This window comes from Suillus subalutaceus (genome assembly GCF_016647625.1).
Source record: "Suillus subalutaceus strain FC151 chromosome Unknown DFJ58scaffold_152, whole genome shotgun sequence".
Taxonomy (NCBI): domain Eukaryota; kingdom Fungi; phylum Basidiomycota; class Agaricomycetes; order Boletales; family Suillaceae; genus Suillus; species Suillus subalutaceus.
In genome coordinates, this window is record NW_024540401.1 from 40,410 (window position 1) to 68,166 (window position 27,757).

The 27,757-nt window shown below is 42.7% G+C and overlaps 6 protein-coding genes across 6 annotated transcripts; all 6 read left to right on the forward strand.

Moving 5' to 3' along the window:
- Positions 1-1,190: 1,190 nt before the first annotated feature.
- Positions 1,191-2,644, forward strand: DFJ58DRAFT_845900 (uncharacterized protein; the record flags this gene model as incomplete). The annotated part of the gene is made up of 7 exons (XM_041393211.1): positions 1,191-1,460; positions 1,542-1,554; positions 1,715-1,918; positions 1,943-1,954; positions 2,009-2,096; positions 2,133-2,265; positions 2,312-2,644. 7 exons carry the CDS (start codon positions 1,191-1,193, stop codon positions 2,642-2,644), a joined length of 1,053 nt encoding a protein of 350 aa, XP_041238339.1.
- A 3,907-nt stretch (positions 2,645-6,551) lies between these two features.
- On the forward strand, positions 6,552-7,241 carry DFJ58DRAFT_733594 (uncharacterized protein; the record flags this gene model as incomplete). Its single annotated transcript, XM_041386314.1, has 2 exons — positions 6,552-6,911; positions 6,981-7,241. The coding sequence occupies 2 exons, from the start codon at positions 6,552-6,554 to the stop codon at positions 7,239-7,241; spliced, it is 621 nt and encodes a 206-aa protein (XP_041238340.1).
- A 6,562-nt stretch (positions 7,242-13,803) lies between these two features.
- Positions 13,804-14,337, forward strand: DFJ58DRAFT_845901 (uncharacterized protein; the record flags this gene model as incomplete). The annotated part of the gene is made up of 4 exons (XM_041393212.1): positions 13,804-13,941; positions 14,105-14,122; positions 14,143-14,200; positions 14,240-14,337. 4 exons carry the CDS (start codon positions 13,804-13,806, stop codon positions 14,335-14,337), a joined length of 312 nt encoding a protein of 103 aa, XP_041238341.1.
- Positions 14,338-16,260: 1,923 nt separating this feature from the next.
- DFJ58DRAFT_845902 (uncharacterized protein) lies at positions 16,261-16,916 on the forward strand (the record flags this gene model as incomplete). The annotated part of the gene is made up of 4 exons (XM_041393213.1): positions 16,261-16,273; positions 16,367-16,531; positions 16,564-16,751; positions 16,872-16,916. The coding sequence occupies 4 exons, from the start codon at positions 16,261-16,263 to the stop codon at positions 16,914-16,916; spliced, it is 411 nt and encodes a 136-aa protein (XP_041238342.1).
- A 2,499-nt stretch (positions 16,917-19,415) lies between these two features.
- Positions 19,416-20,915, forward strand: DFJ58DRAFT_845903 (uncharacterized protein; the record flags this gene model as incomplete). Its single annotated transcript, XM_041393214.1, has 6 exons — positions 19,416-19,802; positions 19,823-19,973; positions 20,263-20,337; positions 20,381-20,530; positions 20,713-20,788; positions 20,849-20,915. 6 exons carry the CDS (start codon positions 19,416-19,418, stop codon positions 20,913-20,915), a joined length of 906 nt encoding a protein of 301 aa, XP_041238343.1.
- A 2,741-nt stretch (positions 20,916-23,656) lies between these two features.
- Positions 23,657-27,681, forward strand: DFJ58DRAFT_718667 (uncharacterized protein; the record flags this gene model as incomplete). The annotated part of the gene is made up of 17 exons (XM_041384506.1): positions 23,657-23,819; positions 24,051-24,415; positions 24,467-24,670; positions 24,734-24,913; positions 24,962-25,155; positions 25,222-25,429; positions 25,485-25,642; positions 25,694-25,714; positions 25,748-25,790; positions 25,842-25,911; positions 25,948-26,021; positions 26,079-26,387; positions 26,430-26,508; positions 26,547-26,602; positions 26,658-26,930; positions 26,955-27,027; positions 27,578-27,681. 17 exons carry the CDS (start codon positions 23,657-23,659, stop codon positions 27,679-27,681), a joined length of 2,574 nt encoding a protein of 857 aa, XP_041238344.1.
- Positions 27,682-27,757: the final 76 nt, after the last annotated feature.

The following is a 27,757-nucleotide window of genomic DNA, read 5'->3' on the forward strand; positions in this document are numbered from 1 at the left end:
GTACAATAAGGTCTCAGATGATACACTGAAGTCATATACTAATCTCTTTAACACCAACTACAGTATTTCAGGTGATAAAGCAAGCACCCTGCTGCCTAAAAAATTGCAAGATGCAGTTATAGCCAAAGAAGATGAAAACAAGGACCATATTCACCACATCTCAATTCCAGATTGGCCCCACTCTATTCAAGCAGCAGTGTCTCTTCTCATTTGCAATTTTGCCTTGCAAAAATTTGATAAAGCTCAATTCATAGAACTGTATTATTGGACCAACAAGAGTCTAGGTGATGTGAAGCTTAACTTCCACAATATGGACAACAATGGTATGGTCCCCACTGCAACTACAGACAGTTCTAAGAGTATACAGTACCTAGGACTCTAGGATATGGGCAATGTTTGATAAACACATGTAAATAGACAAGCCACGATCCAAAGGTAAGATATCATGTGATAGCCAAGCGTAGGATATAAGATGCTCTTATAGAGCTGTGGGTCTTTGAAAATAAGGCTGTGAATGTGGCAAACATGTAGTATAATCAGGTGTATGCCTATTGTTATTTCACAAATCATCCACTAACAATGTTCAACAGTTTCAAGCTGTAGAGCTGCAAGGGCATATGATTGGTCATTGGTTGACCTCTGCATGCCCCTTGGTTGTATGATAAGCAAAGGGACATTATAAAAAAGAAGGGCATGGTAGATTTTTTAACCAAGTCAGTACCATTCTATGCAGCAAATGTACTTGGTATCATTGTTTTTCTTGACCATCGTTGTGTAGGCAAATTCTTGGGTTGATGAAGTCATTACCCAAGAGCAGGGCATGTTGGTGCTGTTAAAACTTCGTAATCATACATGGCTTCACACTAGCAACACATTGATTCATCCCAAAACTGGTGCTGACATGATCAGTTGGTTTAGGCCCAGTTGTCACAAACCTGATGCTGTATTGATGGATGAAATGAGGCCTATCAACTCCATTGAATGAACAGACATCATCTCTATGTTGGAGATCAAGTATCGCAACACTAAGAGTCTCATAGAGGAAGTGACCAATTACCTGTCGGAGATTGCACAACTCGTTTTGATGAATCAACTTAATCAGCGGTACTTTGTAGGCCTGCTCCTGCTGGGTGCTGATCTCTTTGTGTATATACACTTGTGGCGGATCGTCCATAACTACTCCGATCGACATGTATTGTGACACTAACAACTTCCTCAATTGCATTGCGTGGTTCAAGCATGCTGACTTGGAGTGCCTGGGTTATGACAAGTCTATCACAAGAGTTGACTGTGGCTTCAAAATGGCCTTGCAGGGGGAAGTTAAGTCAGCACATGTGGCAATGGCCAATATTGTATCAGTGATCTACAACAGCAATTTGACAATTGGCCAATTGACCAGGATCATGGGCCTTACCTACCAACCCTCCCCTACTCAGACTGACTACTTGGTCGTAAAGGATGTGTAGCAGTACTATGAGCTTGCCTCAGATGGAGAAATTCACAAATTGCTGGAGAATAGTGAATGTATCACTCGGACATAGGCATTTTTAGTTAGTAAGTCCAACCTAGATCCATAATGCGCACATTGATCTGATTGAGATAACAGGCACATTCCCCAATCATATTTCTAAAATGCCCAAAGAAGTCAGACCTATGGAGGAGCTACTCCAGTCCTGGGGCACTCAACCTGAATGAGATAATCTGGGTGCTGAAGGGATGCACCCCTGGCACCTTCCCATACAAGACGATCAGTTCTCTGTGCAGGCTCTCTTGATGATGGATGGCATTAGTGGCCACCAAGTTGCAGACAGCTTGCCATCCATTTTGAAGGCAATGACTGTAGACTGTGATATCTGGATCCACTATTGCACAGTATTTCACACCCCAGTTGTCAAATGCACTTGGTTCTCTTGCCGCTGTAAGTTTTTACATTGTATATTAGATTCACTACAAGGTACATATGCAATCTCTATCAAGCCTCCTATCTCATGTCATACATTATTTGCAGGTCATCTTGAAGCATGCAGGCGTGGCATTATGTACCGTAACATCAGCAACAGTAACATTTGGTTCTGGGTTCCTCAAACCAACCCCCAGTATGCAGTTCCAGAATAGTATCTATCACTACAAAGTGGTAAACCGCACTTCGCCACTCTGGAAGTCCCTACACCCTGGTTTCCTAAGCATACAGGGATGACTAGAGATTTTGGCCTTGGCCTGAACTTATTGGATAAAGATGGCACAGCTAATGCTGTGACTATCACTGTGTGTCTTTATGTCATTTATGTCTCTTTGTACTCATTTTTTCCAGGGAACTTTTCCTTTTGGCACCATGGCCGACTCAAATGAGGCTCTCCACATGACACATAACCTAGAGTTGTACATCTTTCTTCTTTGGGTCATTGACATCAATCTCAAGGATCTGTACCATCAGGTCAAACACTGGCTTCCTCCTCCAAAGATAAGACCTATTCTTGACAATTCTATGAACAACAACAACAGCAACCTGATCTCCAGCAAATTACACCTACCCACCTTCAACTGGCCTGGCAAGGCAAACCTCCTTCCTCATTTGAGCGGTTTCCTGCAATGCAACATACTCCTACCAAATGTGCTGATGAAGAATCTGAAAGGTGGAATGTGATAGTCCTGGAGTGGGCAAAAATAGGTTCCTTACAGCTGTGGACTGACCCTGTAGGACACTTGCACGATTAACATGAACACCCACACTTGACCCACACTGTGCTCATTAGTGTGATAAGAGAGATGATACTCTTGATACCCCCTGCTGATGATAGAGCACCCAGCAAGGTGGTGGTTGACAATGCTCGACAGAGGTACTCATCATCCATGACATGCTTGGTGAATGTGGCTGGAGCTTCACTCCCACCCCCATCATCTGACCCTTCTCATGCTGGCAACATCACCCGCCCTATCTTTCCTCCAATTTGTCCCATATAATTTCGACACTGTGCGCCATACATCTCAGAAATGCCCTTTGGACAACCAACTAGTGGACCTTTACTACAAGCAGGTGAATCTTCACATCAGGGCACAGTGATCTGGGACCGCCACTGGTAATGCCTCAGACAGCTGTACCTCTGGCCGTGCATCTGGAGGTTGTGGCAAATGTTGCAAAACTTGATCCCAAACATTCACTTGTCGACCCATCACTTATTGGTGTCCAGTATTTTTACTATTATTTTCACAATACTCCTTTGATCACACTCAGAAGACATTAGCATGTTGTTGTTCTTTCACTTTTTTTCATTTTGTAGCAATGCATACCCTGATATGGGCCACGTACCATAGCTAATAATGTTTATCTGACTCTTTTCAGCTTCAGAATAAATGTGCAGTTCAAGTACATGATAGACCTGAAGGAGTTTGGAAGGTTGTTTTCGCCTTCATCTTCACAATCTGCCCACTTGTCATATACCATATATCCGGTTACAGATCCGATGATCTGGATCTCAGATCCGATCCAGATCCGATGAACATATCCGTCGTCCGGTCCACAGATCCGCTTTGATTCTTATTTCATTTCCTGTTCATATAACTCTAACTATCGTTCATCTCCTTTCGGTATTCCTGTACACCGGTATACCGGTTATCCTTTACTTCCGCTTTGCTTACTGATCCGCTATGCTTACTGATCCGCTACACTTACGAATCCGCTTTTACTTGTACTTCATTCCCGGTTCATGATTCGTGATCCATCCAACTTACCAATACGCTCCACTTAGACTTTGCTTATACTTTCGTACATAGCCTCGCACCTTTGCTTATTGATCATTCCGTTAGCTATCCGTAGTATATAAACCTTTGTATATGCGCTGTAGTAGATCAGTTCAAATATCATCTTAGATTGCACTCATTCCGTCTGGACTCTAAGTCCCTCCGTTATCCGTCCGGACTTGAGTACGCTACTCTTGTCTACTCCGAGACTTAGGATAGATTCCTATAGTCTACATATCCGCCTCTGTCTTTGGACAGTCCTCACCCGTTAGTTTCTAGTCCAGATCCGATCCGGATTAGCCGTTACTCTATACGTTCGATATCCGGAAGTCTTAACGGATCCATTGCAATACTTATCCGTTGCAATACAAGACTTATCCGTTACGATACTTATCCGTCTCACTAGACGCGATACTTTAGCTCTCTGAAATAAGGGGCAAGACTCGGGAAAGGGGCACAGCGCACGAGCTGAGGCCGAAGCCCTTTGGATCCGATACTACTTGAGTACGGTCTTAACAGTATATTCGAACTCATACCTTTCCGAGTTACTTAACATCTATCATGCCTCCTACCAAGACACAAACAACTCTGCACGCGGTCGGACTAACCTCCCTCCGTCGTGATCCGACACCTATAGTCAACACCTTCACCAGTTTCTCTCAGCGCCGTGTTAGCACCCACGGAACCGCTCAAACCATATCCGAACTCCTTAATCGTCGACACCCAGAAGCCCCAACACGCACTCCTGCCGTAGGACCTCCGGACGATGATGATCCCGATGATGGTGATGATGATTTCCCTGGTAATCCACCTGATGATAACGGTGGTGATCCGGATGATGATCCGGATGATGATCCGGATGTTGAGGATGATGATCCGGATGTTGAGGATGATGAAAATGACGGCCTAAACCCACAAGACCGCGTTATGCTTCGACTCTCAGAAGCCATCGATAACCTTGCTCGCAATAATCGTCGCGCGCCCGCATCCGAAGATTCTAGAGTCAAGGTCCGAGAACCGGATACCTTCGACGGATCCGAACCACGGAAGCTCCATGCGTTCTTTGTCCAGTGTGAGCTTAACTTCCAGAGCAAGCCTAAGGCTTTCCGTACCGGAAGGGCTAAAGTCAACTTCGCCCAATCCTACCTTAAGGGTATGGCCCTTGAATGGTTTGAACCGGATCTCCTGTCCGATGATTCGGACGATCATCCGGATTGGAACAGCTCCACATGCGCGATGGACAGCGCATCAACAAGTACGTTGTGGAATTCCAGCGTCTTGCTTCACAGGTTCGTGGCTGGGGCGACGGAGCCTTACGACGCCAATTCTACAACGGACTCCTGGCCCGTATCAAGGATGAAATCAGTCGCATGGGTAAACCCTCTACTCTTTCCGAGTACAAAGTCCTCGCTCAGACTATCGACGCCCGATACTGGGAACGGAAGGGAGAGATCTCTCGAGAAGCTAAACCCACTTCATCCACTACCCCTAAGCAATCCGCTTCTGACCGGACGAACTCCAATACGTCCGGATCCGGAAATCACAAATCCGGAAACTCCAATGATCAGAAGTCTACAAAGCCATCCGCGTCCTCGAACTCGTCCGCTCCTAAGGTTCCGGATCTTACTTCCAAGCTGGGTAAGGACGGAAAGTTAACGTCCGAAGAGCGGCAGAGAAGGATGGACAAAAAACTCTGCTTATTCTGTGGCGGACCCGGCCATACAGCTCGGGAATGCACCAAGTCTACTTCGCGTGCTGCCAAAGGCCGCGCTGCAGTAGTCGCTCCGGAAGTCAAACCGGATGTCTCTACTGAGACAAAAAATAGTCTGCGACTCTCCTAGCTCCGTGCAGGAAGAGGGTCGCATTGACTCTGCCTGCACAAAGGAGTTAAGACTCAATGCTGTCGCGCTCTCGGATCCGACTTCCCTCTGTCCATATGTTTCACTTCCGTTACTTCCATCCGTATCCGAATTTCCAGCTCTTGTAGATTGTGGTTCTTCTCATTGTTTCATAGATACTGCGTTCATCCAAAACATAAAATCCCTACATATCCGATACCTACGATTCCGCTCCGCTTGTTTGATGGTACTTGTAATAATACTATTTCCGAAGCTATAGATTTGTCCGTCCGCTTTCCGTCCGGTGTAGTCACCTCTGATACGTTCTACGTTACCCCTTTGGATTCATCTTGTTTTATCGTTCTTGGATATAGCTGGCTCACCCGACACAATCCGTTGATTGACTGGGTTTTGGGCAGCATTGAATTCCGGACGACATCTCATGGAATGCCATCGACCCCTCCGACGTCACTTCCGTCCTCGGATATCCCTCCTCCGACAGAAACCATACCTCCTCCGACTACATCCATACCCTCCGCTGATAACACTGTTCCTAATATATCCCTAATCAATGCAGTTGCCTTTTGCCGGGCCTGCAAGTTAGAAGGATCGGTCCAGTTCAGTATATACATACCTTCGACCATCCGGTGTCGATCTCCGATCTGCTTCTCTATCGTCCGATCCTCCGGATCTATCTGGGTCCAAGATGTGCTCCAACAAACTACCTGGATCCTGCAAGAGCAAATTGGGGAACCTTAAGGGCACATTTCTTCAAGTTCAGTTCATCAAGAGTACTTCCAGTCTTACATGGAGTCATGCAGATGGAGTAGGGGTGTTACCTGAGAACCAGAGTGTATGGAATGAACTTGTGAGGGTGAGTATACTGTGGTCTACTTGTAATCAGTCCTATTTTTTTAAAAAAGAGCCGCCCTACAGCAAAGCCCTTTTCCAACAAAGGCTTCATTCACTTTGGAAATGATATGCAAGAAACATGGGAAGAACAAAGCCAAAGGGGTGTTTGTTCTTCGCAGAAAGAAGGCACCCGCCTCCAGCTCTCTTATGCTTCCTCCACCTGTTCCTGCATCCAGTCGTGCCATGTTTCCTGAACCCTGGAACACGCTCGATCTTTCCTCCCTATCTACCTCTGCAAATAATATACTATTAACTGCCGGTTCCCCTTCCAACAGCTCACCAGTTCCTAGTCCCACCTCTCCCTACTCATTCATCACCTCTACCAACTCCTCTGTAATGACCAGTGCCAGCCATAGTGGCAATAAGTGCAACACTGGAGCCAGTGACACTTCTCAGATGAAGCTATGCACTTCATCTGCTGGTGTACAGGCCTAACAGGAGGGGAGCACTGCAATGTCAAAGCTCATCAACATTGTATGAGACTTGAGCAAGACATTTGCCAAAAGCTCACACATGCCCCCATTTCCATACCACTCACCAAACTCCAACCCTGCATCTCATTTGGCACAAGCCATTGACATTGTTCGTCATGACCCAGAGTTGTCAGCAGAGGACATTCTCAACATGGTCAATCACTTCTTGTGTGCTGAAAACAAGGCCAGTGCAGTTGCATGTGTTGCTCTGAGTGACGTTCAACTTAGGTCCATGTGGATATTGAGGAAACTCAAGAAGCTTTATGCCAAATCCAAGTAGTGTCTACTCCCTTGAATAATTAGATAGTTTGTAGTACAATTCCATGTCCTCCCTTGTTGCAATCTCAAATTTTGATTCATTTCATTCATTCAATTCATTGAGTACAAAGTAGACTATTGTTGACCAGGTACAGGTAGACCACAATGTACATGTTCTGCACAATAATCCTCCCACATTTTGGCAGTGATCGCCTCCTAATATTACTCTGCTCTTTGCCATTCTGCTCTATCAGCAGGGCCTTCAGCCAACTTTCCAACATCACCTCCATTACCTCCAAAGACCTCCAAATCGTCATCTATATTGAATACAGCTGGGTCATACCTACAAATAAAGTTATGTAATACGCAAAGTGCTGCAGGTATACATGCTTGGAGTTCCATTCCATACTCTGGGGGCAATTATAGAATGCACCACTGGTGCTTCATGACCCCAAAAATCTGTTCAATGATATTGTGTAGACAAGCATGGTGATGGTTGAAGAGTTCTTTGGGAGTTTGAGGGCTACATAGGTACCTAATTAGAAAGAAATCCCAGAGAGAGAGAATGAAAACTCATAAGACATTTGCTTGCCGCCATTCTTTCAGGTGATAGCATACACTCTGGTATGGGACCAACAGAGCATCACAGGACCCAAAACCTGTGTCTGCAAGCCCTTCTGGGATCCATAGGTCATTTTGGCATGCGTTGTGCCAAAGCTATACATCTGCAACCAATCTGTCCCACCTGCAAAGTGAATATATAAACAAGAAGTTGAAATCACAGATGAAGAGACAGTTTTGTGACAGGTAGCCTTTCTGGTTATGCATGGTATCATGATCTTTGTCTGCTGAGAATACCTGAATATGAGTACCATCAATAGTGCTGATATAGTCATGAAAGAAGCAGTAGTGCAGGTCATTGTATATGGTTGAAGAGATGGGTGTTTCACTAGTGGGGAACCAGACTTGGGTATCATAGAATTCATTTCCAGAAAACAAAACAAGCAAGCGCCTAAAGTATCTGACACAACATCAGATATCCACAATAAAATGAATCATAGGAGAATTACCTTGAAATTGTATCGGGTGAACACTGGAATTGTTCACCTAGACGGCAAGTTGAAAGTCCTGTAACACAGGTGTATAGGAATATAGCAAGCTGTTCCTCCACAGATACACCATTGTGAGAATATGTAAAGCCGTTGATCTTGAGAACTTGCACCAATGCTTCAAACACCTCTAGGTTGACACCAAGATTATTTTTGATGCAGTCTGGGTGGCCTGTAAGGAGTTCACAGACCCATGCATAAACCAACAATGCTGATGTGTAATATAGGATGTGGGGCAAAGGAGACAAGAATAAAAGTTGATACATGTATACTAATTGAGACACTACACATGTTACAATAAAGACCATTAATAAAGCAAAATAAGTGAAATTAAGGTGGAAGTAAGTCTTAATTTATGAAGCAAGTGTGATCAAGGAATGTGTGAATTTACTAATGTGGTCTTAGACTTGCCTAGATATTAGCAGGGGTTAAGATCGAAGATTAGACGGTCAAGTTGATGATGTAGTGAAAACTCTCAAGTCTATCCTAAGGGAAAGACACTGAAAAGCTAAGAACTAGATGAGTATATTAAATTGTGGGTTTTTGCACAACTGGGTGGATGTTAGGAAGGTAAGATTAGACAAAAGAGTAACTGCAAGGCTGTGGTTGCCCAATAGACTGATACACAATGTGTATCAAAAGTATGTTTAACTCCACATTTTTAATTATATAGTAGGAAAACTAATATAGGTGCAAGAGAGACATAGGATAATCACTCAGAGCCAAGCAGGGCACCTGAATATTGTTAGCAAACTCCACCTAACCAGCCCATATAAGCTTCTATGTATATTCATAAACTACTTAGAGTTTAAACTCATGGTATCAAAGACAAATTTCCATATATGCTTGTAGGCATAGATGAGGTATGGCAGTGGTTGCAGCTACTCATCAGTGCTTCTTGAGACACTGGTCATAGTCAGTCATATGGATACCTTTGCATAGCAAAGCTATAAGTTGCATTCCAGAGCAGGTTAAGGACTCTGATATCTGAACAAGTAATCGTGGAAAGAAAGTGCATGTCCTCACAAAGTGTCATAAAGGGATACCACTGTCTTTCAATAAGAATATTCTTCAGAGCTGAATAAAAAATATAACTAACAACAATTTAGGAAGCTTATGGTGATAAGCCTTCTTTGGATCTGTTCAACCTGCTGTTTATATAGACTTCCAAGACACCCAAAGCACATATGCAAAAACTGCAGGCATGATAAGTCAGGGACAATATTGGAGGCACAGTATGAAAGTCATTGCAAGCAGAAGCAAAAATCTTATTATCACTAGGAGCAAATGGCTTATTATCAATGTTATTGGTATTGGAGAGTTATTATCTGAGTTACCATACTCGGTTTGGCCTGTTTAGCTTATTTATAGTGTCCAACTTTATACAATAATTTCATAGGCTCTTGTGCTCATTGAGCAAGACTGTCATATTCAACATTCTGAACTCTGATCTCTGCTCTGTAATTTGTGAATCTTTGGATTTCTGATTCCATCTCCACCCAATCTCTGGATTAGGTCCCTGCTTCATTTCTGGACCCAAATTTAATCTTGTTTCCATCTTCATTTAGACATCCAGCTCTCTAGTTATATTCCTTTCCACTCTGCTTAATGAGACATTCTCTGCTCTCATTTTCAATTTTATTTTACTATGATCTTTGCACTTACTAATAAGCTTTCCATATACTTTGTACATAGCCTCAGATTGTGCTAACTGATGTTTCCACTATGATATCTATACTATGGATGACATAGTAGAAATATATTGAAAGTGATACTAGTGCAAATTGGTGTGTGTGTGCATGTATGCTTGCTTGTGGGAGATAAGACAAAAGAGAGAGTATATTTTGTCTTGCAGAGGCTGGGGGAAAAAGGGCAATGTAGTTGCAGGTAAATGGAAGTAGTTTTAAATGCATAATCAAAACTACATGAAACTGTCAACTAAATGGGGTCTCATCCTTGATAGTGATAAAGTATATGTTGGCCTTTGTGTGGTCCTGATCATAGACTAGGCTTGTAATGCCTCCTTGAATTGTCTTTTTTCATGCAGGAAACTACTGGTAGAATAAACAGTTTCTCCACAAAATTTAGGTGTGTCCTACTCAGAACTAGACCCTGTAGGCAACAAAAAGGCTCTGACAAGTGCTAAGACAGTTCAATGGACATCAAAACATAGTCTTATCATAATGTCTCCTCAAATTCAGCCTTTGATCCTCCCCATCTCACTGAACTTGCAATATGTCTTATCTCCCTACTCTCATAAGTAATTTTCTCTTTCTCAGCTCTCAAAATTACACCATACTGAATTAGGTATTTTTTATTTTTTGCCACTCATAAATGTCAATTGCACATAGTAGCAAGGGTGAGGTATGGGTTTTTGGATTTCAATTGAGAATGAAGTGAGAGAGCACAATGCCTTTTCAGAGTCTGACAAGTATGCCTTGAATGGAGTCAATTAGATGCACTTAAAAATTGAAATGCTTGAAACAAACCTGTGAGTTTGTGATCTTTGCCTATTGCAACTTCAAGCACAATATGCAGACTTGGATGAGCCAAGGCTGACAGGAAGCATCAAGAAACAGAACTCTATCATTGATTATGACTGAAACTGCCAGGGAGGAAAGTATGATCCACTTTCACTGGGCTGTGGAAGATAACACCCAGGCCCTAGCCAGCCAAACATCCAGACTACACCCACAGTCTACTATGACCATGTTTGGCAGTGATGGCCTGGATGGAGACATCAAGTTGCCTTTCCTAGCATAGTTTAGTACTGTACCTGCAGATACAGAATTCCCAGTTAAGTATTTGTCAATGTAAGATCACACAGAATTGATCTGCATGAACATAATGCTTACTAACACTTATGTTTAGCATGAAATTATTAGTTAAAGTCCTACAAGAGTGTTGCTGCTAATTTGGACTCAACACTGGTAGTAAAAAGGCTACCATCCAGGCTCAATTGAAAGGCTTCAGCAAGAATTGCAAAGCTTTGGGAAGGTGTTTGTAGAAAACCAGTACTTTCTAAGAAATGCCAATATATATTCAAAATGATGAGTAAAAGATATTCTAACCATATTAAAGATAAGATGTGATAGCAATGTTAAATATATTCAAAATATCACATGAAAGGTCAGACTAACATGGGGCATAGTCAGACTAATGGAGGGCATAGTTAGACTCACCCAGTGCATTAGTTTAACTATGGCCCACATAAGTCTGACTATAACATGGCCTGTGTTAATCTGACTATGTCCCATTAGACCTGCTGACAGTCAGACTATGCCCTCCATGCCCCTTGTTAATCTGACTATACTCCATGTAGCCTGACTATGCCTCATGTTAATCTGATCACACCCTGTATTAATCTGACTATACAGATAGTATATGATCATTATCATACGATAAAGAAACACTAATCATTCATCAATATATATTCAATTGACCAGTAATCAATTATGTAATCAGTACTGATACTGAACAGCTGCAGCACTATAACTATATCATCAAGTTATAATCTTTGCTCCACCCATGACGCGCGAACTCTAATTTAATGAGGTGCATAACATCATGATTTCTGTCGCGCATGCGGTGTGGATCCCATGATAGCTCCTGCAAATCCACAGCTAAGGAAGGATGATGCAGATCTATTCTATTCCTAGCTATTTGTGCCCTAATTGACTGTAGTTTATATAGTAGCAGAAGCTTTATTCAATGTCATTTTTTCTCCTGTGATTATGTTTATTGGTTCCTTCTCAACCAAGAACATAGGACGAAGCCGAGTGTAATTACTCAACCAAACCATGTCACCATTGCTAGACTTGTCATAGTCTGCACAGGACAACACATTGGCTCTGTGTTCTGCACTGATGCAGCGGGGCAGCCCTTGAATCAGCCTCCAGAAGTTGATATTTTAGATAGGGGCAGGGCTAACAACCGTTTGGCTGACCCCATTCTGAAACTCTGGATTCAGGTGGATGCCCCACCATTCTATGTCATTTCACTCTTCTGGTTCTGGGATTATTTCCTGGATCTGCATATAGAGAAACATAAGAGAGACATACAATAATAGTCCTTTCTAATGTGTGTTTTGTTAGCAGAGTGACAATTGCCCACTTGTGCAATTCAATTTTCCAACTTCACATAGTGGCGGGATCAAAACTCTAATTGAAAACACCTATCCACTTCAACCCCAATATCTCCTGTGCCAAGCTGAACTCTTGGATATCCTGGTACATTTGGAATTATTGATCCTTCATTAGAGGAAAAGGATATTTCTAGAAGTTTGCATATAGTGCATGGGAATGAGTTCTTTGGAAAGCTTTCTTTTGGACCTTGATGATGAATCAATTTCATTGAGACTGGTACTTGTGTTATATGAAGACAGAACAATGACATCAGGTGTCCTATTCATCTTCAGATTGTACTACTGATAGCAAAGACTCATTCCTATCCTCATTTTCTACTATCCTAGTATTATCACTGCCTTCTTCCTCTGAGAAAACACTATTATGAGTCAGTAAATTAGAAATGATATTGACCTTTTGATGTGAAGATGTTGCAAATGCGGTTTTTTGAAGGGACTAACTATAAAGGAGGAAGGACTATACAAGTGATTGCTACGCTTAATGCAGTAGAGGACTATCATCATCTTCAGAAGTGTCTAGTTTCTCCTCACTTTCCACCACCTCTTTCTCAAGCATGGCAGCTGTATGCTTTCCAGTAACTACAAAAAAATATTTAGCCATATGTTTCTATCAGAAAATCAACTTACACCTTTTTCTCTTGTTTTTAAGCCAATTCTGCAGTGTTCTTGACTGACAGAAGCTTTTCCAGCTCCTTGCTTGAAATGTAGTAAAAGTACTAGACACAGAAGTTGGTTTTACTGAGGCATAAACTTCTTATTGCACTAACATAGTATGGACTTGACATGTCATTGCCCTTGTCACCACAAATGTTGTCATCTGAAATGGCTACAAGTCCCACCCATTCAGGCTGGGCCACTAAGTCCACACCATTGGGAATGACTAAGTCCCAATCAATTAACTATAAAAGATTCTCACAACATGATCCATCTTCATCCAAAACTACAACTATCAATCACTCATCTCATCCCTCAACTATGGCATCAGTCTCTATACCAAAGTTGAGAAACCCTGCATGTATCTCCTGCTTGAATGACAATAATCTATGCCTTGGAAGTCCAGCCAAAGCTGCCTGTAAAGAATGCTGCCGCCATTGTTCCTTCATGCAGAGTAAGACTATCTTTTCTATAGATATTGTCTTTCATGCTTTAATGTCATGTGTAGGCCCACAACAGTAGCTTCAGGCAGTCATAAGAGCATGGTGCTGACAATTCCCTGGCTGCCAGTATCGCACAACTATGGGTAAAGTCTGGGGCTTGGGTGGGAGAATCATGTATCATGTATCATTCATATATTTCAGTGGAAAATTACACAGTGGCCAAAGACACTGAGCATGTCCAACAATGAATATAAGTCTTCTGACTCCTCAGATGGCTTTGAAATCTTAGAAAAGATGCTGACCAACTGGGTGGAGCCTCTCAGGAAGAGAAGGAAGCTCAATGTCAATGAAGTTGACAAACTTCAGGAAAAGGTAGGCTGAGTTGAATAGAGTTTAATAAACATATATGAGACATGCTAGCAGGTGGAGGAAGAATGCTGGAAGTTAAAATCCAACTTGAGGGCTCTAAGGGCTTGTATTACAGACACACTCTGATTATTATAGAATTATCTTGCTACCTTGTATTAACTGTTAGTATTTTGAATCACACCTGGTTAGTGCCAGCATTCACAGTCACCCTTGGTTGCTGCATATCAGCCAACAAACATCTCAGTGAAAATGATACATTACTGTGAGCATCATTTATTGATGTCTAGTGATGCACTGACAGCTTGCCAACAACCGAACATTTCCCTTAACCATCAGCCAGAACATCCCAGACTCAATATCCACCCACAAGCCACTCAGGCTGGCCGTCAATACAATTAGTATTACAGCTTATCTTTGCTTGGTAATGTGTCTTGGAAGCAATCATGCTGTCAACATTCCTTGGACATTGGGCCAACCTTTGAACATGTTATTGTAACACACTTGAATCAGGTGAGTATAACTGGAGGCAATGTCAATGAGCAGTACTTTCTGTTTGGATCTTTCTTTTTATTTGTATTAAATAGGTCAAAGACATGAAGCCGGATGGCAGCTAAGGTCAGGTAGGTTGTCAAAGCCATCATTGCTCCAGAGGGAAAAGTGGTAACTACTCAGTTGCCCAGTGTAGGTAATTCATGTTGAAGTGGACACATCTGAATTGGAAATCTGACTCTCAGCCAATTCAGCAGAGCAGTCCATGGAATCACTGGCTGGATCAATGACAGATCCTCGATTATTCTACTGTGGCCACCTTCACTGCAAGAAGCTGCCTGCTCAGCAGCCCTCCCTAAGAATTTAAAGTAGTTAGCAAAGGCAGAAGCATTGAACCCTCTGGCTACAAGATAGATTATCTAGTGTCCTAGGATGCCTGGTATAAAAACTCAGCAGCTGCTGAAAGCCATCTTGCACAAGTGACCTGGCTTCTCCAAAGCAAAGTAATACCACTTCCAACTCAAAATGCATATCCCATTGATCTTTTTGATCTTTCCATAGTCAGAGTTAAGAGTCGCACATTCAAGCTGAAATTCAAGGAATTGCAAATGGGCTATACAAATTCTTTGCAGCTGCAGAGTTGTCTACCCAAACCCATGGCAACAATAACAGTTATCTCATTCTAAGTTATATCCATTGCTAGTAAAAATACTGTACTAGAAAAAGGCCAAGCTTCACCAGCAGCAACCTTGTTCTACAGGTGTTCAAGTTGTGTATTTATTCTTTGTCTTTTAGCCTAGTGAATAAATGGAACATTTATGGCATAGTAATTATACATCAGAGTTGAGTGGTATGCTGGTGTTACAACAAAACTTTGGAGAGTGATGAATTGAAGTCATGATCAAGAGACACCACACAAAAATTACTGGTGCCACTTCAATATACCATGGCTGTTACTGCATGTCACCTATGGGCTCTGTCATTGCACCTCAGTCTCCTTTATCATTGACTGAGGCTTGCGCTACTTTAGCTCTCACCCTTTCATACAGTGTAACACCTACACATTTATTATTTGCGTGTTCTGCACCTTGCGTAGTGTGTGTTTCCCACTCACAATTTTCTTAATTGAAATGCTTCTGACATGTTCAAATCTGCACGTTGTCTCTGTATCAGCCAATTGTTTATACAGCTAGCAGGCCAAGTCACTACATCACACTCAGCAATGAGAAAGTTTAAAAGAAATGTTCATGGATCTTGAACACACTAGATCCATGCCCAAATGAACTTGCTTGTGAAGGACATCTGCACAATCTCCTTCTTCCAACTCCCTATCAAGAACAACATGCTGTGTGATCAAATTCTTCGAAAAATCAATGCATGTGAATTCACACCTAAAATGTTGGTTGTATAATTATTCACCTCTACAGTACGCTTTCCTATGTGTTTTATCTCTATATATACTTACAGTATCATTCCTCTCATTTCTCTGACTATCTACATGACTTCCTGACCTCCCTAGGACATCCCTAGGTCGAGTTATTTCTTACCTTTGGATTGTGGCTTGTCTGTTTATGTTTGTTTACCAAACATCGCCCATACCCTAGAGTCCAGTGCTTCCTCTCTGTCAACTTACTCTGGACTCTAGGTACTGTATACTCTTACTATACTCCAATACATTGGCAACTTACTCTGGACTCTAGTCCTGATCATATCTGGTCACTTATTAGCCTCTAGAAGCGGCCCACTTCATTCCCATCTTAACATAAAATTACCTGCGAAACATTCAAGGTGACTTGCACTTTGGTCTCCATCAGGAAAACATGTCTAGGAACCATGTACTTCTCTGGTGTGTCATGTGGAAATGAAGCCATAATAGTCCTGGTACAATATGGACTTGTGTAAAATCATTGACAGTCACTGATACCAACTTCATCACTAGGATGTCAAGTTGCAAGTCATTCATGCCTGATACAGCAGAGGCCCACCAAGGCAATCAAGTACCTGGAGCCATCATTTTCGAATGCTGCCAACATATATGAAGAAGTCAGCAAAAAAAACATGGTGAAGCTACCTGTCACTGTCCTTGAGAAGATTTTCCATCTTTGTAATTATTGTTTTAATAAAACTATCAACAAGGCTCCGTCAGATCTAAGGACAGCACAATACATGACCTCAATGCTGGCATTGCTCTCATAAAACTTAATGAACACATTGTTGCTTATGCCAAGGGAGCCTGGCCATTCAACCATGTGTTCATGGACAAGGCAAAGGTAGTAAAGTACTGGTGTGATCTATTAAACCATGACAGTGCGGATGTTCTTGTGGTATGCAATATATGTCAGGCTGACTATCACCCATTGTGTTTACTCATGACATGGATCTGTGGTACTTTGTAGTGAAAAATTTCGACATCACTGTTAATTCAATGGTGGATGAATGCACAGTGTCAACAACAAATTGGCTGGATTCTGCATTATGCAGCTCCCTAATGGATAACCTAATATAAAGATTGAAGAAAAATAGAAAGGCAAATTTCTAGTAATCTATTAATCTCCCTCAGTCTTGATTCTAAGCGCCACTATACTTATCTCTTCCTTGGTGGTCTCCCACTTTGTGGTCTGAAAAATATCATGAGGATTGATTACCTCCTCCACCTTAGCAAGAGTCAGCTCTAACTGCTCTCTTTTACTTCATCTGATTGGACATGAGTCAGAGGCACCTGCCCTTCATTGATGGCATCTGGTTGAATGGTCTGTGTGGTTGTTTAAGAGGTGCCATATAAATCAACTAAATATGACAAGGTAGGAAACTGGTGTGTTCGATAAGGTTGAGATGTGTGATGGATGAATGAAGGTTTAGTGATAAGCCATATACAGTTGTGGTATGTTCGGTTGTATTTGTGACATATTACAGAGTCAAATTGGTGTTCCACATATTATCTGTAACATTGCAGAACTTGAAGTTTAACAGTTCCACATAGGTGGACTTAACGAGTTTTTCCATCTCGATGGACATTCTCTTCTCACTGTCTCTTCCTTCCCGCCATCTCTCTCTTGCCAGTGTCTGTCCTATCCTGCTGGCCATGTATTCCTACTGTCACTCTCTCACTGCAGTGTCTCCTTGCCTGCCATCTGTTTCTTCCTGTCATCTCTTCCTTTCTGCTGTTTTCTCTTCCTGCCATCTCTCTCTCTCACTGCTGTATCTCCCTTCTTGCAAACTCCCTCATCTCATCATTCTAGTCTCCTACTCTACAGTGTTCTATGATCACCCCTCACCACAACCTCACCACCCACCACTCTCATTCACTCCATGCACTTATCCTTCTGTCATCCTACTCTATAGCATTCTACCATTACCCCACATGAAAAATCTCGCTGCCTGCAGCTCCTGTTCTGAAGTCATGGCCCCAATTATCCTTCTGGGTGGACTGTGTGGATGAGGCAAAGGTGAGTCTATGCCTCTTTTCAACACACTCCCAGCACTCAACATTTTGCACTAATACTCTACAGTACTCTATAATCACTCTGCACTGAAAATTTGTCCATGCGCTTCTCCTTCTCAACTTATGGTCGAACACTGTCACTGGTAAAGCACTGTTCACAGTCTACAATCCCACTATGAGTGTCAACATTAGTTACTTATGTCCCCTGTGACATCACCTTAATAACCAATAGTATATTTAGGCTAGTCCATTTATAATACACAGGCAAAGAAACACATAAAGGGACAAGAACAGTGATGCTTGTATAAAAGTGCTCTAAGCAGATCATGGTACTTAGCAATATGCATAGTATATATATGAACAAACAGAGAACATACATTACTGACATGGGAGATGTCTAGTCTTTGCTATGTGGATCAGCCAACTGACAATCATGATGCTACAGTTATCACTACTTCCATCTGATATGTTGGCTGTATGATGTTGTGAAACTACTCATGATTTTTCTAAGCAGCCTGCTGCCACTTATAATTCCTTTCACGTAGTGTATGCTTGTCCTTAAAACAATCTTTAAGAATCCTTACAAAGACATGTCTTGCCACATCCATCTGCGCCGTGGACAAAGTATCTCTTTATTGAGAGAAGAAACTCTATACTTACTATCGATAACACAGAGATTATAGTTATAAATTGATAACTGTCAATAAAATATTGCTACACTTGTCAAACTATCTGCTATGACTCAGATCATATGTGACTGCAAAGTTTGCTGATACAAATTTTAAAACTAGCATGTTCGGATCCAGGTATTTGGCTGGCTTCTGAAATATTGAACATGCAATTTTGTCAGCATTGTCCAGAATGTTGGTTGGAGCTTAAACCTTCCTTGTCTCCTACTGTACATACTAATCAATGGATATCTCTTACTCTCTCAATATACCACAGCACAATACACTCATTGCTAGTGGCATTGCAATCACTGCAATCTGTACAGAAATCTGATCATGGCTCAACCTGAAGGCCACAAAATTCCTACAAGGCCGCCTGCACACTGGATAAATGAGGAGATCAATCTAGGACAATCACACAAGTGGTGATGGCTCTGGCAACTTCAAGCTGCAGGTCTACACTTGTGGATCAGGCCAACAAAGACCATCAAGATGGTGAAGAGCAAGAGGGCATCAGTGCATCCATCCAAGTCCGTCCCTTCAATCAGTTTACTGATTGAATGTTTTAGCTCAAGTCCATACACCATGCTATCAATAAATACTGCGACCAGACCGGTACACATTGGGACAGTGCCATTAGAGCTGGGATCCATGGCCCTGCAGCATCTGCTGTGTGAGATTCATATGTTGCACTCAGTGTATGTCAGCCCCGCTATTTTTTTAATAAAAGCTAACATACACTAGTCCAATATCATATGCATCCACTCCACAACATAGGCTGGACTGGCTTTGAAAAATGCAGGAAATAATACCCTTGGGTGGCGCTAGAGGGCGCTATGCCTTCCACCCAGGTGTTATGGGTCCTCCACCAGTACCAGATGGTGATGAGGACAAGCCTGGCCCTGCTTAGGCTCCAGCCCTGTCTTCTGCTGGTCCTTCCTCTATCTCTCATCCTTCCTCTATGGCTGGTCCTTCTTTTACTCAGCTCTGCCAGTGCCAAGCGCCCTTATGAGGGCACCACTATCAATTCTGTCAAGACCAGGTCATTCACATCAACCCATGATTCAGTTCAGCCAGTCTCCACCACCTTTGTGTCTCTCCCTGCAAAGAAAGCACCTTCACAGGCCAGCACACATATCTCTCAGAAGATGAGTAATGTGGTGAAAATGAGCAGTGCAACACAGGCTGCCAAGATCATGCCTGCTGCTGCAATGGGAATGCAGGGCACTATCAACCGCTTGGCTGATGTCTTTGAAAGATTCATTGTTAGCTCCATGACAGGCAGCATGGCAGGCAGCATGCAGCTTACACTCTGCCTCCACCTGGGCCTGTGCCTGAGGGTAATATGGACTTGGTGGTGCATGCCACACAGCTATTACAGACTGAGGATGTCAACATGCCTCCCGAGCAGCAGGCTGTATTGATAATGGTTCTTGGTGAGAAGGACAATGAGCATTTCCTAAAGTTCTATGTCTCCCTCACAGACAAAGAAACCAGGTGTCCATTTATACAGAAGCTGATCACAATACTATGTGTTACCTTGTTCTTTACTGCTCATTTTTGTTTTTATGTATGTACAATACTACGAGTTTGTGACTGTCACTATGCAACGAAGTCAAAGTTTGTCTCATTTTGGTATGGCTTGTTTGTTTACATTTGACCGCTCTAAGTGTGCACTATCTCTTTTTGATCATTTCAGATTTTGCTGTTGAGAATCGACCCTAGCGCCGCTTGATGAGATCGCACCTCATATCCTTCAGTTATGGAAGACACGTCAAACAGGCAAGCAGATCATGGATGGTTTGTGGAAACATTTTGACACTGAATGTTATGGACTTGGGAGATGTGATTGACCATGTTCGAGGAGTCTACATTAATCCAAGCCACACTGTCTTCGACCTTGTACCTGCCAACCTGAACAATTATATCCAACAGTGCTATGAACAAATGGGCTGTCCCATTGTTGACTGTGGCTCAGCATGGATCAACGAGGGTGGGTAATACATGGATAGTGTTGGTGGTGGGTTGGGGCTGGGTATAACATCCATCCTTACTCTCAAGGTTCCTTTTCAACTGACATTCTCATGTTAGATACAGTGCACCATTGACAATTGGGGAGCCTCGTTGAAGAGGACGAGCCTGATGTCTCTGTTGATGGAGATGTCAACCTCGTAGGGCTCGATCACGACGGTCTTGTTGTGTGGGATTTCTCCAATAACGAAGATGATCAGATTAGTAATGCTGATCAGTGGTAACCTACATGCTATCTTTCTTGTTGTAGTTTATATAAATCTACATGACCCATTCAAAGTTTCGAGTTGGCGCACAGGATGTTCAGAGGCCAGCAGAAGCACTTTACCTTACTAGGAAGGTTCTGAGAAGTAGAAGCCTTGGAAGTAGAGCATGGGTGCAGCCTCTATTTATGTTTGTCCCATAATCTCAGCCTCACTCAACAACTTGTGGGTTCTAACTGGAACTGATGTCCAAGGGGCTTGACCTCAGCTTGTGTGCTGTGCCCCTTACCCAAGTATGTGCCCCTCATTTTGAATGAAGTCCAATGATGGTCTGATGAAGTCTGAAGGACTGCACTCAGGCCAAGTAAGGATATCAATGAGTAGTGGTTTGTTTGTATTAAAGAGCTTTGTGCATTACATCAACTCAGCAATCGTTTAATGTGCCAGTTCCTGAATGCCCAGAAAGAACACATGCTAGATGTCATACTGAGTGGCAGGTCTTTCCCTGTTGATTGTAGTAGGTGCACCAGTGGGATGTTCCAGGTATAGGTTTTAATGATGTGAAATTGTAGGCAAAATACATGGTGGAATAGTCTCCTAGGGCTACAAGGAGTTTACAGAGTGAATGAGATACACCATGAACTGAACCAGCTGGGTATCAATACAACATTCCTAGCTAGCAATATACTGTGTATACACACTAAGATGTTAGAGGGCGATGTGATACCTTTTCTATCAACCACACAGCAGCCATCTACAAATCACTTAAAGCATGAACTCTCAGCCCCATCCTGCTCACAACCTGAGTCACCAGAACGGCAGCCAACCCAATGTGATTATCACAATCCAGGTCCACCCCAATGGCAGCCGGTTAAACCCAGCTCCTGCACTGAATCAGGTATGTTGAGTGTGTTGATACTAAAACAACTCCCAACTCATATTTAAGTGCAGGATACCTATGGAGGGAGTGGGTGAGCAGGTAAGAAGACATACCAAAATCTCCACTCACATGATAGCTAGGTCTTCCAATGTATTGACACAGGACCATGGTCACAGCATCAAAAAGCTAGTGTCATCATTATGCAATCAGAGTTTTGCACATCCATGCCATACAGCTAGGTCAAAGAGAAGGTTGAGGATAATTGAGTAATGCTCTTTGGGCAGAAGATCCTCAAATACATAGAGGGCACACTGCATAATTATATGATAGCATAGTTTACAAGTGTCAAATTTGACATACCTGAAGGAGATCTTCAGAGTCTCTTGTGGCAAGTTTCTTCATAAGGAATACATTACTGTGGAACTGCTAAATAGTACCACACCCAAAAGTTGGAATCATCCAATACCTAGTAATGTATCAGTCAGACTAGATACAGATGCAAAGACTTCAAAAGCTATCCCTCCCTAATAACAGAGGAGGTAAAGCTCAAGGTAGCAAGGTAATGGGTGTGCCTTTTGGGAAGATATCAGAAGAAAAAATTGTAAACTCTACCAACAAAGACTCTACCATGTAGACAATCATCATTTCACATCTTCCAGTCAGAATGGGAACACCTAATTGAAACTCAAGGAGGAGTTCTATTACCAGCTGTTTGACAAAACCACCTTAAAATATTACAGCTTACTAGGTACCCTAGAGCGGCTTGGGGGAGGAAGCATGATGTAAACCAAAGTCTCTGTCAGCTCCTAGCTTGATTACAGATAATAAGAGTGGGGATACCCAATCAGAAGCCCTGGTCATGACCACTGATAGTAGATCCAACCAAGAATTTGCCCAAGCTCCCTCTCAATTCTGCCTCTCAAGCAGCTAGCAGATTTTTACCATAATGATCTAGAGCCAAAAGCTCAAAAAAAACAGGTATGGCATGTCAGTGCTTCTCACTGAGATGGAGCATGCTGGAGTAAGAGTACACTAATTTGTCACTTTCTTTGAATTCTTACAGAGTGGGCATATGTTTCTCCCCTTTGTTGTGTATCCACTCTAACAACTTTCATATGACAGATATTTCCTTCCAGAATCCATATGGCATTTGTATATCCCACAATTGTTTTCTTCCTCTCTCTATATCATTGTGAGATCAATTTACGACACTGTCCCACAGCTATCAATAGCAATGCCCAGTGGCTGACACTCTACCAGATAAGAAGGAGAGGTCTCATAAATGACTACCTACTGAAACACTTTGTTTTGCCTTGTTAACACTCCATACCATGTTGAAATCTGTATGCTCATTTGCTTCGAAGCATCTAGCTCAAAGAAAGATTTATATGGTTAGAGCCAGGACAAAAGAGAGTGAAGGTAATGCTCAGTCTTCTGCAAATGAAGATTATTCACAAGACCAATGTGAAATTTACAACCCAGTTAGGTACTTGGTAAAAGTACTCAACTAGTATAAGTGAGTCAAAGCTCTACCTAGCTGTCAAGGTAAGCAAGAGTGTTTGACCCTAATAGTAGAAGGGTCAAGTCTGAAGGTATAGGATGAAGTCCAATGTAGGCACTAACAAGTCTGATGTTTTGGGAATTTGTGATGAAGCTTCCATCTCCATAACAATAAAAATAAGATATCATCAGATGTACCAAGTTGTTCCTTGAGAAAGTCACTAAGTGCAGAAAGTAGATACAGGAAAAGGAGAAGGAAGGACATTCTCCAAGGTTATATTCATTGTCGCAAATTTCCGAAATTGATTGTAATCAGGAACCGTTTGTATCACATTACAATTGCATTACAATGACATTATCAACCTTCATGTAATCATTATAGCGGAGTTTCAATCGATTACAATGCGGTTACAACATTATGGATATCCTACAACTCGCCTTTGATCGTGTTCTCAACAGTTTCCCTCCCTTGCCCATACTTATATATTGCACATCTATCCAGGACATGGCCCCCGAACACACAAAATTCTGCAATCTGTGCAAACAAGACCTCAAACCACGTGGGTGGACCACTCATTGCAAGGCCTGTGAGAAGAAGGCCGAGAAGCAGCGTCAAAATCAGCTTGTTGCGGAATCCATTCAAAGGGAAGATCTAGAGGCAGAAGCAGGTATGTCCAAGTTCAATTCAGTTGTCTATTAGTCTAAGTTTTTGTATTTAAATTGACTCATAGGCCCTTCAAATTCAGTGAGACATCGATCATACGCAAGCGTCAACGATTCAGAGCGTGCCGATGAATTTATGGGAAACGAGATGGATGATGGCATGGGGTATATTGACAGTAAGTCAGAATCTTAATAACAATTGTTATGTATTATAATTCACGACTCACTGTTGACAGATCACTTTGCTGATACTGATGTCTCTGAACATGCAAGCACTCCCAGATTTCGGGTTGATGACATTAGGTGTGAGTATCATCCAAGCAGTGGGATCCCACCTGAGGTCCATGCTTTTGAGGACTTCAAACGGCATCCAACCCCACTGGCATCTATCCCGCCTAACAAGCACCCCTGGGCGCCATTCAAGTCGCGACTAGAGTTTGAACTTGCTGAACTTGCCCTGGAGGCTTGTTTGAACAACGAGCAGACTGATCGGCTCATACGACTTTGCAACCGGTGCACTTCCCGACAGGAGAAGTTCACATTCCAGACCCACAAGGACATTCACGACAGGTGGGAGACTGCTTCCCATCGCCTCACGGGGGTTATTTCTTCATTTCTCTGATCTTTAGCTTCTGACAACACTCAAGTTTAGTTTACTCAAGACATGATTTCAGTACCATATGACGGTACTGTACGAGAGTTTGATCTACACTACCGCAATCTCTGGGAGTGGACTACCGATCTCCTTCGTGATCCTCAGCTCTTTCCACACATGGTATTTGATGCGCAGCGCTTCTCAAAATTTGATGGCAAGACATTTGTAACCTTTGTGGATGAACCTTTTTGGAATGTTCAAGTATGTAATACCACTATAGTGATTTCTTGTATTCATGAATTGATCTATCCTTTTACCTCGTAGTCTCAGCTACCAGAGGGCGCCAAACCTCTGGCTTTTATTCTGTATGCGGACAAGACTAAGTTGTCCTTGTTTGGTACCGCAAGAGGTTACCCCGTCATTGCACGCCTTGCGAATCTTCCCACCGACATTCGCAACGGTCAAGGTATGGGTGGCAGCAATGTTGTTGGGTGGCTTCCTATTGTATGGAGTGTTTTCTTAGTTAGCGGTTAGCACTGATTGTAGTTCTAGGTGAAGGACGAGAAGGACCATGCTGGCAAGCCAAGCTGGGTCAATTTCAAGAATGCTGTTTGGCACAAGGTGTTCTTGAAGATTCTCTCACCGCTAGCATCGAAATCTAGTACAGGTCAATGGTTTGAATGTCTTGACAGCATCCAACGCTGGTTCTTTCCTTCAATATTAATCTTGTCGGCCGATTACGAACAGTCAGTGTATTCGTTTCAAATTATTATCTGTACATATAAATAATTGACTACTTGTCAATGTGTTAGATGTGTTATGTCGCTCACTCGAGGGATTAAGTCCCTGTGGCCATGCCCAGTTTGTCTCGTTCCCCATGACAACCTTTTGGATGCTTTGAAGACCTATCCTCGTCGAACATCCGATCAGTTACAGAACATCTTGCAGGTTGCGCGGGGCAAGCAGACCGCTGAAGAGAGAGATGATACACTCAAACAATATGGACTTCGTGATGTCCAGGTAAAATTCTGTTATCTATACCAGTGGTGTTTTATTACTAACCCAAGCATGTTAGAACGCTTTTTGGATTGTCAGGCTTACTTGTGTACATTACACACTCTCGTGGGATAGGCTCCATTTCAATGGTGGCCTGTACCGCGATCATTTGTGGGCCGAACTGCAGAGATTGATCACTAGTCTTGGGAGAGCAAGTGTAGCGCAGATGGACCACAAGTAAGTCTATAACTTGCAATTTAACGGACTTTTTTGATTTCATGTTACTAGCTACAAGGCGTTTCCACAGTGGTGAAATCTCAAACATCTATCGCAAGTCATGAGCATTTCATTTGCGGATAGTAGTGTGTATGAAGACATTTCAAAGGTATGTTTTCATAGGTTCTTATTGACGACTTGAGTCTGATGGTTCTCTGAGATGGTGATCTATGCTGCACATATCATTGTGACTGGGGACGAGTGTCCAATCGGCTACCTCTTACTTTGTTGTATTTGACTCTGTCTTGAAGTCGATTTATATGCAGCACTCGAGGTTCACACAGCTGATACTATCCGTGCAGGCCGGCATGCAGTTCAAGCGTTCTCAACCTATCTCCAGGTGTGTTTTCTCGACTTTTCCCTGGAAATTGTTCGTTAATGAATCTTATTATAATAGCAATATATAGCTAAAACAGCTGACACGAGTGACAAGAACTGGAACTTCCCCAAATTGCACATGAGTGTGCATATCTTTGACAACATCGAAGCTAAAGGAGCTACATGTCACTGCAACATGAAGCCAAACGAGAATATGCACGGGCCGCTGAAAGATTCATATCAAATGCACACCAACTTCAGGAATGTACAGATTCTTCGCATCAATCATTGGCAAGTGGTCTCCGAGAGCATTTGCCGGAACATATCTGACTTCAATGAGTATCAGTTGCGTGATGCCAACAATGTACTGGATGAAGACAATTCTGTGGTGGATGATTTGGTTGTTTTGAATGACTCACCTCATGTAAAGCTTGGATCCAGACAAGCTCAACAGACTTTTGAATCTGTCAAGAACACTCACAGACATGACAGCGCATTTACTAACTTTTGTATCAAGCTCAATGAATTTTTAACTAACTTTTACTAGCCATTCAAGTCCCTCTACCAGGCGGAAAGCGGGTCCAACTCAAAGCAGATGACAAGGTGATGATCATTGTCCAGTTTGGTTGCGTTCTGCTATACTGACATGAAGGGATAGATTACCGAGTGCCGTTTCTTAAAGGTTAACTATGAGTCATTGGTAGATTGGCGCCAACATACCGACTTCCTTCATTGTAATCCCAAGTTCTTTGGTGCTCCACGCTTTGACTGTGTGTTCGTCCAGACAACCGACAAGATCATATTCGGTCGCCTGCTCTTTGTTTTTGGATGTACACTGGAGAATACAGCCTTCTCCCTTGCCCTTATTCACCCATTTGATACTCCCACTGGTGTTCGCATCCGAAAAGACAAGCATCTCTCCATCTTTTGTGTTTGAGCAAGACCCCGGGCGCAGGCTGAGTTTTTTTCAGTAAGGTCAATTATCCGGGGAGCTTTCCTAGTGCTGGATGGTAGCACTTCATGTGAAGGTGCTGCATCTTGAGGCAGGGCATCTTGTACGTGTTTGATGCCACACGTTGTCTTCCTCCCCTTACAGACGGTATGCCTGCTTACTAGTATTGTCTTCACTCGTTGGTCTGACGGTCTGCTTTTGCCTCATAAATCCCAGGCAAGTATGATATCATCACCGCCTCTAGATATACATTCCACATGCTCTGCCTCACGATATACCTCATTTTCCTCAGCACCGACTTCACTCTGTTCAATGCATGAACGCCTTCAAGACTTTCTTGCCATCGATGATCAAGCTCTCTTCAAAGAACCCCCAAGATCGCCTAGCACTCATCAGCACTAGCATCAACAACTCTATCATGGGCAACCAGTGCCTAGTAAGTATTATAACACATTCATCTTTGCATGTGTTTAATTGACTGCTTGTACAGGCCCTGTATTATTGAAATCCACCCTTTTTGCAAGACGCAGAGATCACTGTATCTCCCGACCCTATCTTAATCACCAGACACATCCTCCTCATCTCCGTCACTAGATGCATCCTCCCGGCCCCATCTTAGTCACCAGCAAACACATCCTTCCAACTCCATCTCTGTTACCTCAGTTACCGGCCATTTCCGTCACTGGACGCATCCTCCCAACTCCATGTCACTGGTCATCACCGTCACTAGACGCATCCTCCCAACCCCATCTTAGTTGCCACCAGATGCATCCTCCTAACCCCATCTCAGTCACCAGACGTGTCCT